This window comes from Chlorocebus sabaeus, chromosome 9 (assembly GCF_047675955.1).
Source record: "Chlorocebus sabaeus isolate Y175 chromosome 9, mChlSab1.0.hap1, whole genome shotgun sequence".
Lineage (NCBI taxonomy): Eukaryota > Metazoa > Chordata > Mammalia > Primates > Cercopithecidae > Chlorocebus > Chlorocebus sabaeus.
The window spans coordinates 107,174,951-107,193,173 of record NC_132912.1 but is presented as its reverse complement, the minus strand read 5'-3'; the positions used below and the strand labels follow the sequence as shown (position 1 = coordinate 107,193,173).

The 18,223-nt window shown below is 39.0% G+C and overlaps 1 protein-coding gene across 2 annotated transcripts in view; it reads right to left on the bottom strand.

Moving 5' to 3' along the window:
• Positions 1–18,223, bottom strand: part of CFAP58 (cilia and flagella associated protein 58) — a 126,974-nt gene that overhangs the window by 82,819 nt on the left and 25,932 nt on the right. For both annotated transcript variants that reach the window (XM_038009544.2, XM_007964045.3), the window contains 6 exons: positions 17,710–17,858; positions 14,986–15,142; positions 13,862–14,056; positions 11,311–11,448; positions 8,398–8,557; positions 2,870–2,952 (listed from right to left, as the gene is read on the bottom strand). In XM_038009544.2, coding sequence (XP_037865472.2) covers positions 2,870–2,952; positions 8,398–8,557; positions 11,311–11,448; positions 13,862–14,056; positions 14,986–15,142; positions 17,710–17,858 — 882 coding nt within the window. The remainder of the gene's footprint in view (positions 1–2,869; positions 2,953–8,397; positions 8,558–11,310; positions 11,449–13,861; positions 14,057–14,985; positions 15,143–17,709; positions 17,859–18,223) is intronic.

Sequence of the window (18,223 nt, the reverse complement as noted above, 5' to 3'; positions counted from 1 at the left end):
CTACAAGTTCATACAATGGGGAAGTGGCAGAGCAAAGATTTGAATCTATGGCTGGCTAACCCCAGAGGCCATGCTTTTAACCTCCAATCTAGCTCTTACCTTTCTCTTGTGAGGTTAGAACTGAACCTAATCATATAACTTGAGCTTTGATTACAAAGGAAGATAAAAAGCAGCTTAATAAAAATGCAGATACCTAGAATTGACATGTGACCCAACAATTTCGCTCCTGAATATATACTCAAAACAAATGAAAGCAAAAACTTGTACGTGAGTATTCACAGTAAAATAATTCACAAGAGCCAAAAGATAGACACAACCCAAATGTTCATCAACTGATAAACAGATAAGCAAAATATAGCATATCCACACAGTGGAATAGCATTTAGCCGTAAAAAGGAATGAAGTACAGATGCATGCTACAACAGTGGATGAACTTTGAAAACACTGTTCTGAATGAAACATGCCAGACACTGAAGTTCACATAGTATATGATCCCGTTTATATAAATATCCAGGATAGTCAAATCCATGAAAACTGAAAGCAGATTCGTAGTTGCCAGGGGTGGGAGGAGGCGGGATAGACAGTGGCTGCTGAACAGGTACAGGGTTTCTTCTGGGGGGACGAGATTGTGGAACTAGATTGTGATGACAATTGCCCAACACTGTGAATGTACTAAATGTCACTAATGGTAAATTGTGTGTTGTGCGTATTTAACCACAATAAAAAAAAAACTCAGTTTTTAAAAAAATGCAGATGTTCATGTTCCAACTCCAGAGTTTCTGATTCAGTTGGTCTGGGATAGGACCCAGGCACCTACATTTTTTTTTTTTTAAGTTGCACTGGAGATTTCTGATGCTGAGAAGGAAATATCTTGGGTTGGCTGCCCAAGTTACCCTGAAACACAGAATGAGTAGTAGTGCAAGCTGGCAGCCACGCTCATGCAAAAGGGTTCACCTCTTTAACTGCAACTGAATGGATCAAATGACCCTTCCCCAGGACTTCTGAAATAGGGCCTTTAGATTTGTGCAACTCAGTAGAAGATGTAACCTTGGGAGCTATTGGTAACAGTCATTTTTTGTCATAGGGACTGGAAAACAGAGAGAGACAGTGACAGTCTTCATTGAAAGAAGAATGGAGCAAAAACTCAGCAGGAAGTCAACTGGCAGAGGGAGATGCTTTCATCCCAAGAATGTCAGGCCAGTTTCCAATGGGTTCCTGAGGCCCAGCTGTATCCGTGAGTTCCATGAGGCACTTTAGAGTTATTTCTCAAATCTCTAACCAACACAGAACAACAGATAGATCTGAAAACTGCTGGACAATAATCAGGTAAAATGCCTATTAAATGTTGATTGGGTGACAATGTAGAAAACAGAAAAGATCAACTTTTTTTCAGGTATTGGGTTAAACATTTGTTCTATAAAAGATAAAGCCACTTCCACATGACACTAAAAGAATCGAAATATATTCATGTTGCTACCTGTCAAAACCATGTCACTCATTCTTTGGATGAAGGTGGCATTTCAACTGAGTCAATGGGGAAAGAATGTATTATCAATTAAAGTTCACTGCATACCTGCAGAGTCGGGTGCTGTGCTAGGCACTAAGAATACAAAGGCCAGGAAATAAAAAATACAAAAGTATACCCTGCCCTAAAGGAAGAATGGACATTAATCAAATCAACAAATAAATGTAAAATTACTATTGTGCTACATGTCTTATCATGGCAGAAAACATATTGGTTGTTTATCAGTACATATAAAATACAAATGGATTAAATGTGTGTTGAATATAAATTTAAAAATCTAAATCCAACATTATTGTTTACATGTACTAATGTATAAAATAAAAAGCAATTTCCAAGATTGTCCAAGAAAAAAACCACTTCAGTGATTTTCTTTAAAAGTGATTAGCATGTGAAGATCTAATCTATCAATTCCTGAGATTCCCTGAATAGTCTATTTTAGGCTAAAGTATAGTGTATTTTGTTAACATTTGTTTGATTCTGGGAAACCCAAATAAATAATGAAAGTCAGAATGAACAAATACAGACCGTTTCTGCTTTGATGAGATGAAACTGTCTTGGCCGAAAGCCACACAGCTATTATAGAAGCACCCTACCACCATCCCCCACAACCCTCCCACCATCCACACCTGGCCTGTGGTTGCTTCCTCCTTGGAAGAAATCCTTGAGCAAGAAAATTTACCCTAAATCCCTGTAGTTAAACTCCTAAAAGTGACTGCCAATGGAAAAAATCTTCAGGAAGTGGGATAGGAAAAAGGAGGGGTCCTACATTTAATGGAGAATCTTCAGATCTCTGCCTTCAAGCTCCCATAACCCCTCCCTTAGCTTTGGACCACACTGAGCTGGAAGGCCTGACAAGATAAGGACAGAAAAGAAAAACTAAAACCTACAACAACCCTGAAAAGATGGAGGAAAGCTTAGACCTGCCATTCCTACACCTAACACCTCAGAGTTAAAATTCAGTTAGCATTCGCTTGTAATTTTTGGATTAGCAAAAGTTGTCGATTATAGATATTAAATTCACAAATGTTGATTAACTGCTTAGGATGCCAGATAGCACACCAGCAATGAAAACAAGAATCCACAAAACACTCTGAAATCTCCTCCTGGCTTATATGCTAATTCCTCAAAGTCTTTTTGTGTTCTCAGGTGATAATGCAATTGCAATTCATAGCCAGTGAATGGTAGACTGTAGGCAGAGGCTTAGAGGAAAATTAAGCACTATTATTTATTCTAATCCACTTCTGTTTGCCTTGGAGTTTTCTTTTCCCATCCAACTGGTTATAGCCAGATATTACAGTGCTGAAGAAAGACATTTATTTACCAGTGTGACTGAAACACACTCACCTTATTTAGTATGTCCCTTTCTCTCAGAAGCTCATCCATTGCCTTTCTATCAAGTTCTGCTTGTTTCTTTGAAGCCTCCACCTCTAAACCCCCAGGGAGAAAAAATAATAATAAATGTAGAGTCGATCTAAGAGAATCTACAAAAGCTGAAGTGAAACAAAAACTGCTTTACATGTTCGTCTCTAGCTATAAAACTACTATTAACCGAGTGTATGTGACCTTTGGTATAACCAAGTGAGGCAGGTCTCCCTCTCTCACTAAAGAGATGGAAACTGAGGCTTACAGAGATTAATCCATTTGCCAAATGTCTGAAGCCAACAGGTGACAGGGCTAAGATTTCTCTAATGCCAAAATGTCCTTGCTCTTTTTTTTTTTTTTTTTTTTTTTTTTTTTTGAGACGGAGCTTTGCTCTGTCGCCCAGGCTGGAGTGCAGTGGCGCAATCTCGGCTCTGCAGCCTCCACCTCCCAGGTTCAAGGGATTTTCCTGCCTCAGCCTCCAGAGTAGCTGGGACTACAGGTACAGCACTACCATGCCTGGCTAATTATTTTTTGTATTTTTAGTAGAGACAGGTGAGGACAAGCTCTGATTTTTTTTTTATCTTGTCCAAATTCCTATCTAAGAGGTCAGGGGAGTCATGCCCTAAAACCATAAATTCTCATCTAATGGGTTTTATTTCACCCTGTATATCGTGACTTACTTTCCAATCTGACTGTGGCATAACAAGGAAGAAAACTGAAATATTTAACCCCAAAATATATTTCCTTGCCGTACCTTGAAACTGCCCCGCAAAGTCTCTTGTGGGGAAAATCCACATTCTATAGAGAATCCCCTTTTCCCTTGTTTTCCTTCCTTCCTTTCCAGATCCAGGAAATAATCAACAAAGAGCCAAGCACACTTTTAGGTCCAATAAGAAACATTTTACAACCTGCTCTCTCTGAAGTCTGCTGTCTAAGAGCTTCCTCTGCACAATAAAACTTGGTCTCCACAGTCCTTTACCTTAGCCTGAGCATTTCCTTTCTGTTGATCCCAGGTCTTCAGATAAATTCAACTGATTGTCAATTGGAAAATGTTTAAATTTACCTATAGCCTGGAAGCCCCCTACCCACTCCCCAACCCCCTTTTGAGTTGTCCCGCCTTTCTGAACCAAACCAATGTATTTCTTAAATGTATTTGATTGATGCCTCATGCCTTTCTAAACTATATAAAACCAAGCTGTACCCCAACCACTTTGGGCACATGTTCTCAGGACCTCCTGAGGCCATGGTCAGTCACATGTGGCTCAGAATAAATCTCTTAAAATATTTTACAGAGTTTGATTCTTTCGTCAACACTGGGTTTCACCATGGTGGTCAGGCTGGTCTCGAACTCCTGATCTTAGGTGATCTGCCTGTCTCAACCTCCCAAAGTGCTGGGATTACAGGCAGGCATGAGCTACTGCACCCGGCCCCTTGCTCTTTTTAATGTTTTTTATTATACAAGTAAATAGAAATACAGAACGAAATTAGAAATTCAGATAAATGGAAGTGAAAAAATTTAAATCAACCAGAATCTACTTAGTATTTTAATATGTCTCTTTCCCAGCTTATTCTTATGTAAATATACATGTGTACATAAACCTAAATATATTTATATCTATAATTTATAAATATATATATATATATTTGTAAGTACACATACACCCCAAAAGGGAATGATAAGTATATATAGTACACTCCATATTCTGTATAGAGATTACAGAATATAGAAAATTTTTCCTTTTATTTCATTTAATCTCTCAATCTTGGTTTTGTGGTTTCAACATTTGGTGTTGAGCTTTTCCCCAAAAAACAGAAGCTTATTGTACACACAGTATACTATTTTGTAGCTTGCTTTTATAATTAACAAGCATAGAATAAATGCCTTTCCATACTATAAATGTGCATCAGTATCCGAATTTTTAATAACTCCAAGGTTTTTCACTGTGTGAAAATACATAATTTATCTTTTTCTTTCTTTTTTTTGCAGTTATAAGCAACAATCCTGTGAAAGTTCGTATTCATATTTTTCCTGTAGAAGAAGTCCTAGATCAAAGGGGATTTTTAAAAGACATTTCTCTGCTACTGCCAAATTTCTCTCTAGAAAATTAATAGCAATTTAAATCCACACCCAAATCACCCCTGGATATCATCGTTCTCTTTGATCTTTGACTGTCTGATAGATGTTTAAAAACCAATATGTCAGTATTTAATTTGCATTTCTTTGCTTAGTAGTGAAGTTTACTACTTCTTCATGTTTAATGACCATTTATTTGTATTTCTGTTTTCCAAATTGCCCAATTTGCCCTTTACCAATTTCTCTCATAATATGTTTATCCTTTCTGGACTTTTTTTTTTTTTTTCTGAGACAGGGTCTCACTCTGTCACCCAGGCTGGAGTGCACACTGGAGTGTGCAACTACAGCTCATTGCAACCTCTGCCTGTCAGCCCCCTGAGTAGTTGGGACTACAGACGTGTGCCAACATGCCCAACTAATTTTTATCTTTCTTTTTTTTTCTGGTAGAGACGGGGTTTTGCCATATTGCCCAGGCTGGTCTCAGACTCCTGGGCTCAAGCAATCCACCCGCCAAAGTCTCATAAAGTGCTGGGATTACAGGCATGAGCCACCACTCCGGACCTTTTTTGTGGACTTTTAAAAGAAGCCCTTCACATATAATAAAGAGCTTTGACAATCTTTTAGTCAATTTGGCTTCATTTATAGAGGAATACAGAATATAGACAATTTTGACTTTTATTTCATTTAATCTCTCAATCTTAGCTTTATGGTTTCAACATTTGGTATTGACTTTTTCCCCCAAAACAGAAGCTTATTGTCATGCCATTATTTTCTTAATAATCCATACTGCACACTGGTGTGAAACAACACTTTACCTTAGATGATAATCCTGGGTCTTTTCTGGCATTTCCAATCTTTTTCATTGATCTGTTTATCTGGACATCATCGCTACATAATTTGATTATTGAAGCTTTATAATACATTTACACATCTGGGAAGTCAAATCTTCCCTTATTCCCCAGATTTCATTTCTATTTTGTATTCTATTTCATTTCTATTCTATTCTATTTCATTTCTATTTTCATAAGTTTATTCTTCTGGAGGCACTCTAGAATCAATTTTTGAGTCCCATACAACATAACTCACTGAATTTTAAAGTGACTCACTCTCTCACCCAGCCTGGAGTGCAGTATGTGTGATCATAGCTCACTGCAACATTGACCTCCTGGACTCAAGTGATCCTCCTGCCTCAGCCTCCCAAGTAGCTGGAAGTATAGGCATGTGCCACTACAGGTGCACAGGAGCAGGCTACCACACCTGGCAATTTTTTTTTTTTTTTTTTGAAGAGACAGTACCTCAATATGTTGCCTAGACTGGCCTTGAACCCCTAGCCTTAAGCCATCCTTCTGTCTCAGCCTCCCAGAGTGCTGGGATTATAGGTGTAAGCCACCGTGCCAGGACCCAACTCACTGAATTTTTTTTGGAAAAATTAAATGTATAAATTAACTTGGACAGATTTATATTTTTATCCTATTGAGTTTTCTCATCCAGGAACTTGATATATCTCTCCATCTTTTGTGGTTTTTTAAATATATAGATCTTGCAGATATCTCGGTAACTTTATTCACAGATATTTTATTACTTTAGTTGCTATTGTGAAGAGAATTTTTTCCATCATATACTCTAACTGATCTTTTTTGGTATGAAAAAAAGCTATTGATATCTACATATTTATTTTATAACCTCCCACTCTACTGAACTCTATTAACCTCTCTTATTAGTTCTGGTAGTTTTTCAGCTTATTTCTTGGTTTCTGTGGTAGAAAATCCTAACATGTAGGAGAGAGCCCCATGCTCCTAACCGTTATGCCCAGTGCCACTTTTTGATTGAACACACCAAAAGAACATGATCCCTAAGAAGAAATAACAATGTTGATGACACCTATAAAGTAGTCAAAAGAGAGAGAATGATAACTTTGTATACATGATTTAAAGATGAAGAGTTGGGCTTAATGCCAAATGGGTAAAACTTTTCTTTTGAAAGCTCAGAACTATTGCAAGCAAATAGAAGTTTAAATATGGAAGTGTTTTGATAGCCAGTTACAAAAACATGCTCTTATAGTTCCATTTTTCTTCATATCTGTCACAGAAAGTATTAGATTGAAAACTCACACTAGACTGTAGGTATCCTGAGGGCAGAGTCCTCCATGCACCCAGCACCTAGAATAATGCCTGCCCACAGTTTGGGTTTGATTTATTGAATGGATGAACAGAGAAACTGTTGAGATAAGCTGCAACTGCATATCAATAAAACATTATTTCTTGATGTCTTAGAAGGAAAAATATCCACGAAGACCTAAGTGACAAATTTTTTTTTTTTTAAACAGAGTCTTACTCTGTCACCCAGGCTAGAGCGCAGTGGCACAATCTCGGCTCACTGCAACCTCCGCCTCCCAGGTTCAAGCAGTTCTCCTGCCTCAGCCTCCCGAGTAGCTGGGATTACAGGCACCCACTACCATGCCCAGCTAATTTTTGTATTTTTAGTAGAGACAGGGTTTTACCATGTTGGCCAGGCTGATCTTGAACTCCTGATCTCAGGTGATCCACCCACCTCAGCCTCCCAAAATGCTAAGATTACAGGCATGAGACACCGCGCCCTGCCTTAATTTTTTTTTAAAGACAGAGTCTCACTAGTGACAAATATTTCTAGTAATTCTATCCAGAGATTTAGATTGTACCTAACTTTTAGTGAGGAATATATGCTTTTGTGCTTTTACGTATGTTGTCTCATTCAGTGATTGACAACTGACAGCCACCTGGGTAAAGTAAACTGGACACAGATGTTCCTGCCTCACATACTTCAGTTCCACAAGTGCTCTGTGTTCACTTATTTCACCCCCAACCACCAGGTGTGGGGAGATGGGATCTAAACCCAGGCAGCTCTGACTCCAGGGCTTGAGTCCTTACTGACTTCTCTGTACCTCCCTGTGACACTTAGATTTTCCCTTCACAGGTGGGTTATAACTGAGTAAGACAGGGGTTCACCACATGGCAAAGTACTGACAGAGAAAAGATGTTAGAAGCCATTCATTTTTGTTCCGCTGATTCTTACTGCAATATTGTCCCAGATACTGCTAATGAAGGACATTCATTCTAATGTATCCACTGTCTTCTGTGGAAAAGAAGAACTAAAGCAGGTCATGTGAACCTCAGACATAAAAGTTTAGATGCTATTTATTCCATGGACAAATACAGAGCAATACTTCAGGTTGGGTTTTCATTTTTGCCAATGGAACCTGTGGAAGAACTGTTTAAGGTAAGAGTTTAAGGTGTTCAAAATGATGCCCCCCACCCCGCCCCATATTGACTGTTTACCAGTGTGAGTGTTGTTTTACTGATTTCATTTGGCATGGGTTGTGTTTGTAAACATGGGTTACAAGATAACATCAGTCACCAATAAAATGTTTCTAAATGAATGAAAGCACAAAATGGTTTACCTCTCTCTAATCCCACAATCTGATTTTTTAGGGTTTCTTTGTGCTGTTCGACTTCTGCCTTTTGATCTTCAATGTGGTGCAGTTTCTTATGGATTTGTTCTCTGACTTTGTTGAGCTTCCCGATGTCAACGCGCATTTGATGGACTTCTTCCTCTTTGGCCTGTAATTAGTGAGAAAGAATTAATGAGACACTTTGTAAACGAAGAGCCAGGAACTGGATGATGGTAAACTCAGAACCAATAAAAGGAAATTCTTCCCATGGCAATGTAAAGTTGTTCTGTGAGATTAAATCAAGCATACACAATTTGGTTTTGAGAGAAATTTAAAAACTCTGTTCACTGAAAAAAATATGTGGTTATGTTTTATATTTTTATAAACTAAAGATAATAAAAAGACTGAAAAATTTTGTTTCAAGTCACCATCTGAAATGGTTTTGCTGTGTCCCCACCCAAATCTCATCTTGAATTCCCACGTGTTATGGGAGGAGCCTAATGGGAGGTATTTGAATCATGGGGGAGGTCTTTCCCATGCTATGCTCATGATACAGACTGTCTCACAAGATCTGATGGTTTTAAAAAGAGGAGTTCCCCTACGCAAGTTCTCTCCCTTTGCCTGCTGCCATCCACATAAGATGTGATTTGTTCCTCCTTGCCGTCCACCATGATTGTGAGGCCTCCCCAGTCAAGTGGAACTGTAAGTCCAATTAAATCTCTTTCTTTTGTAAATTGCCCAGTCTTGGGTATGTCTGTATCAGCAGCATGAAAATGAACTAATACACCAACTAATTGTAGAATCAAATAAGATAAGAATGCTAGGTTATATGTATCAAAAATATGTGAATTTTGTATATAGTATTTAATTAGCAATTTTCATGGACTTATGAAGTGACTTCTCTTAGAAGGTTATTAACATGCTATAAAATATTCAAACACTCTTTTGAACTCACTGGGCCATTGTAGGTCATTTATATACACTAGAAAAGGGGTCCTCCTTCCTCAAAGTATGTTAGTCTGTAGGTATACATATGGATAAGTGAACCAGATATTTCATAGTATGAATAGGCAGCCTATAAAATGGCAAACAGTCCCCCAAAAATAATCCCAGCAAAGAAAAGCACCTGATTTTTGCCTACAGACTTCAAGCTTTCCAGATTTTGGAAATTTTAATTAAATTCACTTTTTAAAAATTTTGCCATTAGAAGTGACTGGAAGAGCAGCTGGGATTCTTTTGCAAACAAAGGTTAGCAATTATCTCTGCTCATAACAATGAAGAGACTAAAATTAGCTGTTCATGTTATCCTCAGATTATTGCTAGAGGCTGAATCCCATTAGGCTCATGATCTAATAAGAGAAATAGCCCATCTTTTAAAATGCCCCATTCAAGCTACCAAGGGAAAGAATTAATGGCATGAGTCTTTTTCCTTTAATTTTACCTTAGGGGCTAATATATTATTTTGACTTAAGTAGTCATCTCATCTCTGCTTTAACTTATTGCATTCTCATAAAGAATGGTTTCAAGTCTACCCACTCTGGGCTGTTTTAAAAGTTTTTCAGCGTCAGACCCTCAGACCCTATAGGGTTCAAATTAGTTGATGTTAAGGCCTCTTCCAGTTCTAAGATGTTCTAATTCAGTGGTTATTAATCCAGACCCCACAGTTAGACTTCAGAAAAATCCTGGAAACCTCTCCTATTTTTGGGATGCATGCAACACAAGATGTAAGATATGCAAATAAGTGTGTGCATGTGTGTATTACCATCAGATTCTCAAAAGAGATTGTGATACAAAAATGTTATGGTTCTCTGCCCAAATCTATATATTATTCATATATATATACACACACACACACATACACTTTAAGTTATCGGGTACACGTGCACAACATGCAGGTTTGTTATATATGTATACATGTGCCATGTTGATGTGCTGCACCCATTAACTCGTCATTTACATTAGGTATATCTCCTAATGCTATTCCTTCCCCCTCTTCCCATCCTACAGCAGGCCCTGGTGTGTGATGTTCCCCGTCCTATGTCCAAGTGTTCTCGTTGTTCAATTCTCACCTATGAGTGAGAACATGTGGTGTTTTATTTTCTGTCCTTGTGATAATTTGCTAAGAATGATGGTTTCCAGCTTCATCCATGTCCCTACAAAGGACATGAACTCATCCTTTTTATGGCTGCATAGTATTCCATGGTGTATATATGCCACATTTTCTTAATCCAGTCTCTCACTGATGGACATTTGGGTTGGTTCTTGCTAGACTACTCTTTTTACCTCCAGTATTCTAACATAACTGGATTTTTTCAGAATTAAAGTGACAAACATAAAGCTGCTCTGTTAAGCAGGTAGGTATACAATATATATCAGAGTATAAATTGTTATCTAAACTTAATTTGCAAGCACTCTTCAATGATAGCAAGGAGAAGAACAGGAAATCTGTCTCAAAGTATACCTTGGACAGAAGTGAAAATCATGATTCCACAACCCTGTAAGTAAATACTAGGTAGTATCAGTCTCTCCCCCAACCATTCCATCCCACCTTCTCCAACAAGTAGTAAACTATAATCTGAATTTTTTTGCCATTCACATGTATGAATGGATTTCTAGCTTTGAGCAACTGGTTTCTTGCAAGGCTAGTTACAGAGATAGACATCTGAGCTCACTTTGGAAACCATTTGCATAATGATATGATCAATAATCAGGTTTGCAATTTTATAAGAATGGAAGCCATCAAACTCTGCTTCTGGGCATAAAGCAATCACTATAGGCTTGCACCTGCCTCTGATGTGTCAAGGCACCCAGTAGAGCCAACACAGGTTATCCAACCGAGGGCTCCAATTGCCAAGGCAAACCTGTGTTAATAGGGAATGAGGAAGGAAGAGCTAGGAAACAGACATGTGACTTGGTGTTTACTTTGAGCTCCAGTGCCTTCTGTTGGTTTTCCTGGGATAGCTGCTCACAAACCAAACTGTGCTGCTCATTCTCTTGCTGAAGTTTAGCATTTCTCATCTGAAATTGCTCGAGTTCCTTTGCAGCTCTCTCATTCAATATCTGAAAGGGATGGAATGAGCTGGTTAATGTTTTTTAATCTGATTACAATACTTGTATATACACACAGGGGGCCCCACAAACCTCCTGGGAAGATAACAGCAACCCTGAGTTTTTGTCTTTGTAGAAATTGTTCTTTATCCCCGATGAAAGCACTAACGCACTCAAATATGATGAATGTTAAACGGTTGAGGAAAATGATGCCTTCTAATGAATAACACAGTGAGCATAATTTTTTTTCTGAGAGCCTTGGGAAGTCTTGTTCACAGGTGGTGGATAAATATTTTAATGCCTGTTTGCCATTTGGCAGGCTTTGCATACGCAACAATTGCTATAATCATTGCAAATGAGCTAGAGATTCAAACGGATTTTATAAGCTGTGGGGCTTGGAAGCTACATCTTCAGAAGCAAATCCTGCATTAACATGCCTGCAACATTTTCATCAACAGAACTGTTCACTAACACCAACACAGAGACAATTTTCTTTTAATCTAACTTAACTCAAAACGATGGAACAGCAGCGGAGTGATTTATGTCTGCTTGAGTTCAGTGTCAGCCAGATTTTCCTCTTCTCTGCCTTGACTATCCTGAGCAGATATGGTTTTATAAAAACAAAGGATTATATCTTGGGGGCTCATTTCTATTGGGGGAATATTGAGGAGGTGGAGGGATAGCAAATGAATTGCAGGATAAAAATAGAAAGACAGCTTAAGTAATGTCTGCAAAATATAACTCCCATGCACACAAAAATTAAACATGAAAATAATCCAACCAATTCTCCATCAATAGGGACTAAATAAAATGTAACCGGCTATGCTAAAAATGAAATTGTGTTTCATAGGAGGATAGTTTTTATCCTGATGTCCAAAAGCCTCTCTCCTATGTTTCATGCTCAAAGAAGTCTCATGTTTTTCTGCTGGAGGTGGCACATTGTGAATTATCTATTTGACTTCTGGCTTTATATAAAATTAATAGAGCAATGGACAAAAAAAGGTATACTTATATCTATTTTTGAGTATAAAACTGCTATATGGCTTGACAATTCTTTGGAAACAAGCTTCCTGAGGAAAAACATATTTAAGAAAAGACTTTTCAATTATATGAATTGCTTCTTTAAAAAATGAGAGAAAACATAATACAATTACCAATACTTGTGCCACCTTAAACTGCTATAATAGAGAAAGTGTTAAAAACAGTACCATAGTAAAAATAAATAAAGACTGACCATAGTTTGCTAAACTTGAAAATAACTAAAAAATAAACCTATTGGCTGGGCGCGGCGGCTCATGCCTGTAATTCCAGCACCTTGGGAGGCTGAGACAGTTGGATTACTTGAGGCCAGGAGCTCGAGACCAGCCTGGCCAACATGGTGACACCCTGTCTCTACTAAAGATATAAAAATTAGCCAGGCATGATGGCGGACTCCAGCTACTCGGGAGACTGAGGCAGGAGAATCACTTCAACCCAGGAGGTGGAGGTTACAGTGAGCTGAGATCATGCCACTATACTCCAGCCTGGGTGACAGAGAGACTCCATATCAAAAGAAAATAATAATAAAAATAAAAATAAATAAATAAAAACAAAACTGTCAAAAATAAATTGTTATACTCACCCAATGGAATACTGCACAGAAATGAGAGTTTATAGTCTACTGAGCTCTGTCCAGTAGAGCTTTCTGCAGTGATGCAAACGTTCTCTGTCTGTGCTAATATGGCATTGACTAGCCACCTGTGGCTACTGAGTACTTGAAATGATGCTGGTATAACCAAGGAAATGAATTTTTAATTTCATTTCATTTTAATAAAGTTGAATTTAAATAGCCACTTGTTGCTAAGGGTTACCATATTGGGCATCACAAGTCTATAACTACATGGCAACAACATGAATGAATCTCACAAACAGAATATAGCAGAAGTTAGACACAGAATATATCCTGTAATATTTTATTTCTGTAAAGTATGAAAACAGGCAAAACCAAACTCTGCTTAGAATTCAGGATAGCGGTGGTACTTTAGGGGGAGAATGACTAAGAGGGAGCACAAAAAGGCTTCTGGGGGTGCTGGTAATGTTGTATATCTCCGGCTGGGAGCAGGTGACCAAGATGCGGTTGAGTGGTTAAAATTCATCAAGCTGACTTGTGACATATACTCTTTTCTATATGTGTAGTATAGATCAATAAAAGGTTAAAAAGAAACTTATTAACCTGTTAGAGCTGGAAAATTTAAAAAGGGGGGCATAACTACCTCATAAGAGCCATTCAAAGACCAAATTGCAATGCTAAGTTTTACATCATCACCACGAGTAGTGAAAGGAATTTGCTGCTTTCCAAGAGAATTCAAAATGCGTAAATGGGTGTGAACAAAGGTGCCATTCCGGGTTTTTCTTGTTTTTTAGCGAAGGCCCACACCCAACTCACCTTCTGCTCCTTCAGCTGCTGCTCCAGCTTCTGAAGCTCCTCCTTGCTCTTCTGCACATACTGCTGCAGGGCTTTTATTTCTGTCTGCCTGCTGTCCATGTCTGTCTGAATCTGCTTGAGCTCTTTCTCTAGTTTTTCCTTCTTCCGGAACTCCCGGGAAGCTTCGTTCTGACGTTGCTGGATTTCTTGTTGGAACTAGAGGGTGCGGGAAGGACAAGAGAGAAAGAGATGAGCCCTGACCATGGCAGGTCTCAGCCAGCCAAGCCCCACCCCGCTCTCTCAGGTCTGTGATTGTCAGGGCAGTCACTTTGCAGTAGCATTTCCCCTATAGGGCAGACATCCTTGAGCCCCAGTGTTCAAACTTTTCAGGAATATTCTATACTGTTTCTCGGGGCCTTGAAACCAAATGACTACTCTGGTGGTGGGCAACAAATCCATAAAGTATGGTACAAAATCAAATACATATGGAAGCTCAGAGTTCTAGGGGCATTAAACATGGAAAGAATTCATCCAATTCTCTATCAATAGGGACTAAATAAAATGTGACTAGCTACCCTAACTATAAAATTGTGTTTTACATGACCCTGGATATTGCTAAAGAGAGCACTATACGTTTATCCTGATGTCCAAATTCTATGAAAAGCCTTTTTCTTATCTCATGTTCAAAGAAGTCTCACGTTTTTCTCTTGGGGACTGCACATTGTGTATGATCTATTTGACTTCGGGCTTTATATAAAAGTGTTCAGAAGGAGTTCACTAAATGGCTTTCTAATAAAAAATAAATAAATAAATAAGAAGGGCTAAAGAAACGACTCCCACCATTCCCAGGTGCTGGGACCCCTGGCCTTCATGGGGATCATCTTTTTGAGCCAGAATTGTAAGTAGGGAGTGCCTGCCTCAGTGACTTCTCAGGCAGAGCATGCAGAGAAAGAACAAATCAAGTCACTCAATTCAAGTAAAGCTCCTCTCCAGAGAACAAACTAAAGAGATAAGCAGAACTGAGGATGCTTCACTTGGGCACAAGGGGGTAAATTTGAGAAAGGAACAAGAAGGGAATAGAGACTGTGGAAGGACAAACATCCTCTGGAAGGAAATATTCCTTCTTCTTGCCCTTTATGGCGGACCTGACTGATGGTGTGCTCAGCCTCCTCTTTGGATCGCTCTGTTTCCTGCTGCTGTTCAGTGGTCTGAGCTAGGGATTCTCGTAATTTTACCACTTCTGACAAGAGCTGGTCTCTCTCCTTTGTCACTTCTTCTTTGAACTTCAGTAAATCTCGGATGCTAAAAAGGAAGAACACAGGAGTCAGACTAAATGGCCATCTGCTCAGGGGTCCTTCATATCATTCTCTGAGCTCATTTTCATGGGAAAGATGTCAGGTCAATGATTAACACTATTCAGGCATTAAAGAGAAAGATCTTTATGCCATGATATGGGATCAGATTGTGAGATGTTAACTGGAAAGAAGTACTAAAGATAACATGCATAGTATAATTTATTTTTTTATCTTTAAGAAAACACAATGTCTATTCGTGCATGAGAGTGTGTGTGTGTGTGTGTGTGTGTGTGTGTGTGTTTTTACAGACATTTTTACAGAAGCCCAGAAAAACATATCACTGATTATCTCTGAAAAATTTAGGGTGGAAGGTTGTGGAGTTTGATACTTTCCACACCTCTGTATTACTTGAATTTTTTACAATAAGACTATGTAGCTATTGTGAACTCTGGTAATTAATCTTAAGCAGATGTCAATTTAGGAAATTATTTGTTTAATATATCCACTGGAGGGCTATGATCACAGCTATAAATTCTAGAATAAAACGCAAACAGAACCAAATAATATGCTTTGCTAGTTTTCTATCCATTTACCCAAAAAGATTAGTTTCTCCCAAATGAATGCAGCCCAGATAAAATGTTACAAAGAACAAAATTGGGAAAATCATTCATGATGCCCATTTTTGGAGGTTATGTGATAATATTAATTGATTTGAATTGTAAACCAGTTACCTCCAAATTTCAAAAGCCATTCCATATGATTTGGCATGACTTCCTGCAGAATTAGCACCTTGCAAGTGGAAGCTCAGTGTCTGATACAACCTCTGCAGCAGAATGAATGTAGAGCAAGGCAGTTCTTGGAGCTGAGAAGGCAGAGGAGAACTTGCACTGCAGACTCTTGCAGTTGACAGTCATCAAACGACTGCTCAAAACACAGTAATTTGACAAAATGTATTTACCAACACGTCTGATGTAACAAATGTTTAATAAGGAAACTTTAAACCTGCACTCAAATTCTACTCCAGAAATAACACCTCAAATTCTAAGGTTACTATGAAGACAGACAGTTACGCCTGGGCACACTGTTAAAGATAAAATTATGGGCTGGATTGTTTCTTCAGTTCTCCTCCTCACCCTCTTCCAATGCTTGTTTAAAATGCCTCGTATCTGAATCAGTTCCCTCGCATTCCTCTTCAGTAGTTGCTCTGAATATGCTTGACTTCCTTAACAAGAAGATAAAGCCCACACTACAGGCATCATATTTTCTGTTTTTATTTCCTATTCCCTCTCCCAACACCTGTACTTAGAACTATCTGTCAATGTTGGATCAACGCATCAAAAAAGCATAAGAAACTGAAACAGCAACATCAGATCTGGTTAATTTCCTTGGTTGCCCAAGGAAGTGTATGTTCATTCCTGATTCATTCATTGATGCCATGTTTTGCATGCCCCATACAGTGCTGGGCTCCTGGGGGGGATATAAAAGTGTCTTCCTTCAGGGAGTTCACATCCTAGTGGGTAGAGAAGCACATCAACAAATAATTTTCAATACAATCTGATCAGTGCCATACTGGATGTAAATGTTGGGTCTTATGGAAATAGAAAACATAGTGACTTTCTGTGTGGTCACTGGAGTCTGGATGTGGAGAGGATGTTGGAAGAGTGATGCTGATGGTGATGAAGTTAAGACTGTTTGAGATGGGTCTTAAAGGAGGCATAAAAGGTGACCATGGGGAGAATGGAAGAAAAGGCATTCTGAGCATGGAAAGCAGTATGTACAAAGGCATGGAGGTGTGAGCAACTTGATGGGCTGGCACAAGGCTAGAGAGGCTGACTGGGGCAGGTTCTCAAAGGGCTCTGGATGACACATTCAAGAGTCTGGGCTTTATCCTTTGGGTATGGGTAGCTATTAAAAGTGTTTATGCTGGGGATAGGTGCACATGTGTTTCAGGAGCCTAAATTTGGTAGCAATGATGGAATAAAGAAGGACATGTCTTCTGCAGTCAGGGAGACCAGTTAGGAGGCTACTGCCAAATCTGGCAGAGAATAGGAGGCCTGAACCAAGGCAGTAGCACTGGTGACCAGAAGGAGTGAAAGGCCGTGCTTAGAAGACCAAGTCAACAAGACAGTGGCTTTAAGAGATGGGGGAGCAGCAGGAGGGAAGAGCAGCTCTGTTTTCTGGCCTAGAATCTGAAGGGTGGGAGGGATGGTGATGAGATTGTTCATGGGGAGTAGGTGGGAGAAGCTGGGACTCTGGGCAGGAAATCAGTCATTTATATTCTACACAAATTGGAGAGAAATAAATAAACCTAACATCTTACTCATTTTGAAACTATACTACTGAATTCCTATGGAGTCAGAAGTTTAAGATAACCATGAATTAGAAGTTTTTAGGTGTGGAGAAAAGAGCATTACTTAAAATGCAATAGACAGAAAACAATCTCTGAGAACCCAATAAAGAAGAGTTTTGTATCACAGAGAATGTTCAAGAAGACACTGGCAAGCCCCAGGCTGTCTATTGAAGGAGGCCTCTGCAAAAGCAAGTTCAACATACATCAACAAGGCTATGACCTACTTGCTATCCTGGTTCATTGACAGTCCAGACCCTTGCTCGACTAGTTTGGTCAGGTTCACTATTTCCTCTTTCAGAGCAAGAATCGTCTCCTTGGCCTTCTGCTCTTTGTCATAGGCTGAGTCCACCATCTTCCAGGCCTTTTCAATTTCCTAGATGGGCCATAGGATATCAGTGAGAAAGACCAAACTGGGTTCTAGATGCAAGATAAACTAGCAAACAGAATAACACCATAACCACAGTGCAGTTGTATAAATGTGCATTGACTAAATTGTTTAACATGAGCTAGTCAATAGTGAATAGCACATTGAAAGAGGAGGACTGGACTGGACATGGTGGTACAGGCCTGTAGTCCCAGCTACTAGGGAGGCAAAGGCTAGAAGACCTCTTGAGCCCAGGAATCTGAAGCTGCAGTGAGCTGCAATCATGCCACTGTACTCCAGCCTGGATGACAGGGCAAGACCCTGTATCAAAAAAAATAAATAAATAAAAATAAAATAAAGTAAGGACAGGCAGA